This window comes from Papio anubis, chromosome 5, assembly GCF_008728515.1.
Source record: "Papio anubis isolate 15944 chromosome 5, Panubis1.0, whole genome shotgun sequence".
Classification (NCBI taxonomy): Eukaryota; Metazoa; Chordata; class Mammalia; order Primates; family Cercopithecidae; genus Papio; species Papio anubis.
Window position 1 is genome coordinate 133,950,715 of NC_044980.1, and position 8,480 is coordinate 133,959,194.

At 42.1% G+C, this 8,480-nt stretch overlaps 1 protein-coding gene across 1 annotated transcript; it reads right to left on the bottom strand.

Annotated features, from left to right (window-relative positions):
- Positions 1–5,551: 5,551 nt before the first annotated feature.
- On the bottom strand, positions 5,552–7,869 carry TAF7 (TATA-box binding protein associated factor 7). Its single transcript, XM_003900262.3, has one exon. It carries the CDS (start codon positions 7,105–7,107, stop codon positions 6,058–6,060), a length of 1,050 nt encoding a protein of 349 aa, XP_003900311.1. The 5' UTR covers positions 7,108–7,869; the 3' UTR covers positions 5,552–6,057.
- Positions 7,870–8,480: the final 611 nt, after the last annotated feature.

Consider the following 8,480-nt stretch of genomic DNA (forward strand, 5'->3'; position numbering starts at 1 on the left):
CTCCATCTCAAAAAAAAAAAAAAAAAGAAAAAGAAAAATAGTACAAAACCAATGCTGATATTGAAAATATCTGCAGATGTTGAAAAACCAGATAGTGAAATTCTAGTTATAAGTGACAATCATGGGTATTCTTTTTTTTTTTTTGAGATGGAGTCTCGCTGTCACCCAGGTTGGAGCACAGTGGCGCGATCTTGGCTCACTGCAATATCCGCCTCCTGGGTTCAAGCAATTCTCCCGTCTCAGCCTCCTCAGTAGCTGGGACTACAGGTGCCTGCCACCACAGCTGGCTAATTTTTGTATTTTTAGTAGAGATGGGGTTTCACCTTGTTGGTCAGGCTGGTCTTGACGTCCTGACCTCAGGCAATCCACCTGCCTTGGCCTCCAAAGTGCTGGGATTACAGGCGTGACCTCCGTGCCCAGTTGGGTATTCTTTTACAAGTATAAAGACATCTATTAAAATGAGTATAAGGCTATTGCCTGACATGAGTTTTCAGTTAAGGGGTACCTGAAACTTCCACATGAGAATATGTTGTCTGCAAACTAGAATTTGAAAAGCAATGCTTATTTTTCCCTAGATATTAAAATTAGAACAAAAAGAGACACCACCATGTAGCTGATCTTACAGAACAATTTAGAAAAGGAAGAGCAAGTCTTTCATTATCTCACTGTGATCACCAGAGGTGAAACAGTGAGAGAAGCCCACATACCCATAACTAAAGATAAATGTAAATGACAGTGTCCCAGTATGCCTCAGTTCCATTAAACAAAGCTATTTGGAGGAAAATATTACATTGGAAACCATACTGCATAACACCAAGGCCAGGAATCAGTACAAGAACATTAATACCTTCAATGAATTGTCAGGCATAAAACCACAAATAACAGAGACAGATTCCCTGAGGTCAAGTTCTATGAAATACATTTGACTATACAGTTTGACTTGGAGAAAACAGAGCCAAGCATATACTGTAACACTGCCCAAGCTAATAGGCAATCTTAACCAATTAAAACCATTTCCCTGATTCCAACTAACCAAAATGATGCTGCTTCTATTTTAAGCACATATCCTCCAGAACACATATATTAGAAAATAGTGGCAAAGAACCTTCCAACTTTTTAATGAAGACCACTGCACTTGACATGGCACCTGACTTGATGAAATATATAAATCACACGCTTCTTAAGAATTAGATTGAATGGCCAGATAGAGTTACCAGAGAAAATAAGGGTTGAGCTGGGCCTTCAGTGACCAAAAGCTATCTATGAGAACATCTGGTGACTATTCCAAGAAAAGAGAACTGTAAGTGCTAAACTGTAGTAGGAAAGAGCTGAGTAAATCTGTTTATGCTGCAGATAAATTTGAAGCAAACTGTTTCTGCTGTAACCTAATTTATAAGCTTTCATTTAGAAATTTTTTTCCCATCTGAATTTGGTTGAAAATGATCTCCAAAATTTCTTAAATTTGAAATCAATTACATTTAGAATAGTTGTTTCCCTATAAACATTTTTTCTAACATTTCAGTCACTCTTTATTTAGTATCTGTTATGGTCCATACCCTAATGGGTTGTAATAATGGTAAATTTACTTCTGTGTTTACTTACTATGTTCCAGGCATTGTTCTAAATAAGTTATTTATATGATTCAGCAGCCAACAGCCAACAGCCCAATAACCCTATGAGGTAGGTAGTATTATTGCCTCCACTTTGGAGATGAGAAAATTGAGGTAAACAGATTGCTACCTATGCAAGGTCACACAACTAACAGGTAACTGAGCTAGTATACAAACCATGCATGACATGTGTTGATGTTAAACTTTTGATCTCTCTACTATTCTTTAGTAAGTTTACAGTCACTAATGAAGCAAAATATCTCAGTAAATTTAAAGCCAAGCAGGAGACATGAACAAAGGTAATTTACACTTTAGTTATAACAGATACTCATCCCAGTAGACCATGGAGTGCATGAGTTTATAGACACTAAATGCTTCGTTCATCACTGTATATCCAGTAGCTTGTAGTTTGGCACAGACACAGACACACACACACACACACACCCACAAAATGTTTGTCAAATACTTAAGAGAGGGAAGCACAAAGTACAAAGTCATAATAGGGTGCTTAACCTAGAGGGAGAAAGGGGTCAGGAAAGCCCTGCTGAAGTGACACTTAGGTTGAGACCTGAGGGTTAAGTAGGACTCAGACAAAGGGTAAACTCATCTAGGTGGAGTGAACAGCTTGTTACAATGATCTATGGCCCAGAAGTGGGAGAATGAGTAAGTTCCTTGAAAAAAATGTAGGTTCAGAGTGGATTGACCATATACTGAATGAATGTGGAGCTGAGGCTGAAAAGGTAAGTGGAGCACTCATAATCTTGTGCATCTTTTTGTGAAATATAAACCGAGCCCTGAGAGCAATAAGATGTCACTGAAGGGTTGTCAGCGTGGTAGTAACACAATCAAATATGTCTCAGAAAAATCACTTTGGTGGCAGTGAAAACTAAATTGGATGGTAAAGATATTGCCATTTGATAGATGATAATGGTTTGAAATAGGACAGTGGCTGTAAGGATGAAGCAGAGTGAGTGAAGAGCTTCTTAAGAAGTAAAATCAGAAGTAGCGAGGGAAAGGGAGAAATGTAAAGTTATGGCTCTCGTGTCCAGCTTCCACAGTTGGGATGTGTGGTGTGCCATTTATTTTTACTGAAACCCAAAAGGAAAAGCAAATTTTCAAGGAAGAGGAAGAGTTCCATTTTGAACCTGTATTTTTTTTGAGATGGAGTTTTGCTCTGTTGCCGAGGCAGGAGTACAGTAGCACGAGCTCAGCTCACTGCAACATCCACCTCCCAGTTTCAAACTATTCTCCTGCCTTACCCTCCCGAGTAGCTGGGATTACAGGTGCCCACAACCATGCCCAGCTAATTTTTTTTTTGTATTTTTAAGAGATGGGTTTCGCCATGTTGGCGAGGCTGGTCTTGAACTCCTGACCTCAGGTGATCTGCCCGCCTCAGCCTCCCAAGGTGTTGGGATTATAGGCATGAGCCACTGCACCCAGCCATTTTGAATATTTAGACTTGAGTTTCCTGAGATACTTTCAAGTATTTTTCTAGTACACATCTGGCTAAACTAAATCTGAAGCACAGAAGAATCAAAGTTGGAAATGTGGATTTTAGAATCCATTTAGAACTCATAACTGAAACAGGAATAGTGAGATCAATATACTATTTTGTTATTGTATCCAGAATCTTTCCTTTCTGTTATTGATGGAACTGCCACTATTGGTGAGATCTTGGTAAGAATAAACTACTTGATAAATGATCCACTGTAAAGCCAGATATGGTGGGAGCTTTTCAGGTGTCAATCTTCTAAGTGTAGCAAAATACCTAGATTACCAAAACAGGAAATTTTGTCACCTAGCATCCTAAACTGTTTTTTTGTTGTTGTTGTTTAATATATATTATTCGGAAACCTCAAGACATAATACAAAACCTAGATATTGAGGGAAATCTTGCTTAAGCTTACATATTCTGTGTTAAAATCTTAGTCACGGCCAGGCACGGTGGCTCATGCCTGTAATCCTAGCACTTGCAGAAGCTGAGGCGGGTGGATCACAAGGTCAAGAGATCAAGGCCATCCTGGCCAACATGCTGAAACCCCATTTCTACTAAAAATACAAAAATTAGCTGGGCGTGGTAGCGCATGCCTGTAGTCCCAGCTACTCGGGAGGCTGAGACAGGAGAATCGCTTGAACCTGGAAGGCAGAGGTTGCAGTGAGTCAAGATAATACCATTGTACTCCACAGCAAGAATCCATCTTAAAAAAAAAAAAAAAACAACAAACTTATAAAAACGTTTTCAGTTAAAAGATAAATTAGCTGACCAGGCGCGGTGGCTCATGCCTGTAATCCCACCACTCTGGGAGGCCGAGGCAGGCAGATCACGAGGTCAGGAGATCAAGACCATCCTGGCTAACGTAGTGAAAACCCCGTCTCTACTAAAAAACACAAAAAATTAGCTGGGCATAGTGGTGGGCGCCTGTAGTCCCAGCTACTCAGGAGGCTCAGGCAGGAGAGTGGTGTGAACCCAGGAGGCGGAGCTTGCAGTGAGCCAAGATTGCACCACTGCACTCCAGCCTGGGCAACAGACCGAGACTATCTCAAAAAAAAAAAAAAAAAAAAAAAAAAGATAAACTAGCCTTCTGAAGCCTGCAAATGTCAGCATATATAATTGTAGACCTGAGGACTAGGTAACTGATTTTTTTTAAAAAAACATTTTAATATAGTTTCCTGTCAGATACAAGTAAAAGGGACTTTAGGCTGGGTGTGGTGGCTCAGGCCTGTAATCCCACCAATTCGGGAGGCCAAAGCGGGCGGATCACCTGAGGTCATGAGTTCAAGACCAGCCTGACCAACATGGTGAAACCCTGAGTCTACTGAAAATATAAAACTAGCCAGGTGTGGTGGCGCATGCCTGTAATTCCAGCTACTCAAGAGGCTGAGGCAGGAAAATGGCTTGAACCCAGGAGGCAGAGGTTGCAGTGAGCCAAGATCACACCATTGCACTCTAGCCTGGGCAACAAGAGCAAAACTTTGTCCTTAAAAAAAAAAAAAAAAAGGCCGGGTGTGGTGGCTCACGCCTGTAATCCCAGCACTTTGAGAGGTCGAGGCAGGTGGATCATGAGTTCAGGAGAGTGAGATCATCCTGGCTAACACAGTGAAACCCCGTCTCTACTAAAAATACAAAAAAATTAGCTGGGCGTGGTGGCGGACGCCTGTAGTCCCTACTCAGGAGGCTGAGGCAGGAGAATGGTGTGAACCCAGGAAGCGGAGCTTGCAGTGAGCTGAGATCGTGCCACTGCACTCCAGCCTGGGCGACAGAGCCAGACTCCATCTCAAAAAAAAAAAAAAAAAAAAAAAAAGGACTTCATTTTCAAACCCAAGCTTCTCATAAACCAACCTGTCAGAAACAAATTGCATACAACTCTGCCTCTTTTATCAGTAACTGATTTTTTAAAAATAGCTCATGTTGTGAGGCATTAGATTATCTTTAAAGCATGAGAAATTTGGTACCGACTTACTTTATGAGCAATTTTGATGAAATGACATTGATAAATGACCTCAGTTCTCAGATTATTAATTATAAGAACTCAACTGAAGAAAAATAGAAATAAAATCTTAATCCAAACCAATGGAATGATTCATTGGACTGCACTTGATAACCACTGCTTTGTTTCCAACATTTTGTGCAGGTAGATTTAGTAAGCTTTTTAAAAAAGGCACGAAGGCCTTCATCTACAAAAATTCGGGTAGTTTAAGAAAGCTCTGTATCTAATGTTTCCCAGCTTTCAAGTAGATCAGATAGAACTGGAATCTTAGTATGATGCAAACATGACAATTCCCAATTTCTTTACCCCTGCTGTGTTGCTTTTTTTCATAAACCCAACTGCCTCTACCTGCAGAACTGGATCAAATTTCTTAGTCACTAAACTCCACCATGAAACCACCTCAAAAGGGACCTGACTCCCACCAACCATGAAAGAACAAGATACACTACAAAGTGAAAAACAGATGCTTTTATTTATTGTATTGGAAACAACTTAATAAAATTTGCATCTCTACATACGGGAAACTGCTTTGAGTAACTGGGAAAACAGCTATTGCATGGGAAAACATATGCAAACTAGCATCACTGTCTCTAGACTAGGTTCTTCTTATTGATCTCATGTCATCATAAGGCAGCAACAGCAGCTTCTAGAAAATGGAGAAACAGCAAAGTCCTGCAGTGGAGCTATAATTAAGGTTGAACCATACATTCCACTAATCCTGCAACTTTCCTACTATCATTTTTCTGCCTATACAATCCTGCTTCTTATAGGATGAACACCTAGAAAAACAATGTAAATCTGCTGAAAAACAAAACTACAAACAAATGAAAGAACTTAACAGAACACACAGCATTAGAGGGACTAGGAAGTGCAAGGTGTTAATATCCAGTACAAGTAATAAAGCCAAGAATTTTCTAATGCTGACCAGTCTGAACACTGAAATTAAGAATCAGTTCTTTTTACTTCTCTAGGAGTGATTCTAGCTCTTCTTGCAAAGAGCTGAGTTGCTCCTTTTCTCGGTCTTCCTTTTGTTTGAGCTCATCCAGTACAGCCTGAAATCTGTTCTTGAGAGCCAGATTTTCCACTTTCATGATGAGATCCTCTTGTCGTTTTGCCCTGTCCTGGGTCTCTTGGAGCTTGCCTTTCATGTTGTCAATCTGCTTCTGAATTCCCATAACCAGCTGATTGGTTCCCTCATTTTCCTGGTGCTGTTCATCTGATTCATTTAGCTTGTCCTGTAGTTGTCTCTCCAGATCTTCCTCAGTGTCAATGATGTTTATATCTTCTTCATCTTGATGCTGGGTCTCATCTTCATCCTCACTGCTGCTGCTGAGGTCATTGAATATCTCCCGAAGCTCATCATGTTCTAATGAGTCATGGCCCTGCCTGTGACCAGACATTCCTGGAGAAGAGATATCCAGGCCTTGATTTTCTGCCTCCTTTGTTTCATCTTCAGCAATTATTTCCCACCGAGTACTAACAGCTTCAGCATCTGTACTCAGCAATCGTTTCACTTCTTTTTCCACATCTGGAGATTCAATATATTTCTTCTTTGCTGTCTTCCGGAACCTTCTCTTCCTGACATTCTTCAGAGGCAGAGTAATTCCGTGGTTCCAGATAAACTTTTTCTCTTTGTCCTTATCCTTTTTCTTGCTTGCTTTAGGATCAGTGCTAGCAACTGGCTCCTCCACAGGTGGATAGAGATCACCATCAACTGTGGATACAAGCATCTGACAGATATCAGCTGTCTTGTAAAAGGTTTTCTTATCAATGGTTTTCAAGCTTTCCATAACACAGGGCAGGTCTACCAATTTTGAGGCCAATGGAACACGGTCCACTCTGACGATTCCATGACGCCCATCAGGATGTAACTCAATTGTCAGTCTGTCCTTGAGGTTGACATGACCAGACTGTACTGCCCTTCTCACAGTAGAGGCATATTCTGGAGGCAGACGTAAGATAAACTGGCTCTCCAGTTCGTGAGGAGCATCATCTTTGCTTTTACTCATTTTTATTTCTTTGTGACTCACTTCTCCAATAAATGATGGTTACCGTAAAAAGTTCCAGCTACTGCAATAGTTTAAAACACCAGTTCGCTATGAATTGAAATATTTTAATTACAAGAAGTTCTCTGTAGATCAGCAGCTTAGCGTCTATTTTGCCTTCGTTTTTATTTAAGCTCCAAGTCTTTTCTCTAAATATGCTGTGACCAAATACCAGTCGTTAACACAAAGGCTTATTCACAGACTTAAGTTCATTAAATCAGATGCAATGCCAAGTCCCAACCTCTAGGTGCCGCTGCCCGACAACGCGGAGACAGCTACCTAGCTAGGAAGCAGGAAAGCAAATGGCGGCTCCCGCGGAACGGTTTTCGGCCCAGAAAGGCCAGCAGAGATACTCTCAATTTACAAACTCTCCCGGAACAGACACTCAAAACATCAGGGCTCAGTGAGCTCTCTTCGCCTCGGGTACTTACAATCCAGTGACGATTATAAGTTCAGTTTCACCGGGCCGGAGCGAAGGGAAGAGGAGGCCGCAAGGAGCAAAGCGGGAGGCAGCCGAGCGTCTCCTTGTCGTTTCCTTAATTCTTCCTGCCGCTTGGCAGAGTGATCCACTATCGATTACTGATGAAAGCCCAGGATGGGCAACGCGAAATCTTGCCGAGAGGCGCAGCTCGGAGAACCAGACCCGGCACCTCGCCGGCCCTCCGTTCGACCGCTTGCCCAGAGAAAACGGAAGTGCTACGTCACGACGCGGGGCGGGAGGTGGATGTGAGTGACAGCCCCTCCGGCCGGAAGGGCGGAGCCCCGGCGCGCGCAGGCGCAATAGCGCAATTACGCTGCCCAGCGTGAAACTCATCTTTTCGCGAGAACTTGCTTTTCTGGGATGAAAATGATAGTGTTTTCGAAGAGCTGTTGGTTTCAAACTATTTAGAGCTTGGAAGTTACAAGAAAGACACGGATTCGTCCCCCGCTAAGCCAGCACTTTTAAGGGATCGCTGTGGGGCCGGATGGCTTCTAGACTTCCGGGTGATTCCGGGAGATGGGGGACGCCTGGCAGTAAGCGTCTTTGCTTCTGGAAACATCTCGGATGCTTCCTAGGGTCTAGCCAATCTGGTGCCAATACAAGAATGTGTAGCTACTATACAATGGATTTTAAAGAACCCAAATCAATGGAGTGAGGAGGACATGGAGCTCACTATATAATTCTAAACCTCTCTATGTTTGTTTGTTTGTTTGTTTGTTTTGGAAATGGAGTCTAGGCTGTCACCCAGGCTTGAGTGTAGTGGCACAATATTGGCTCACTGCAGTCTGCACCTCCAGGGTTCAAGCGATTCTCCTACCTCAGCCTCTTGAGTAGCTGGGATTACAGGCACCTTCCA

Bases quoted from the DNA above. Each gene is read 5' to 3' on its own strand.
- TAF7 (XM_003900262.3), bottom strand. From the start codon at position 7,107: ATGAGTAAAAGCAAAGATGATGCTCCTCACGAACTGGAGAGCCAGTTT.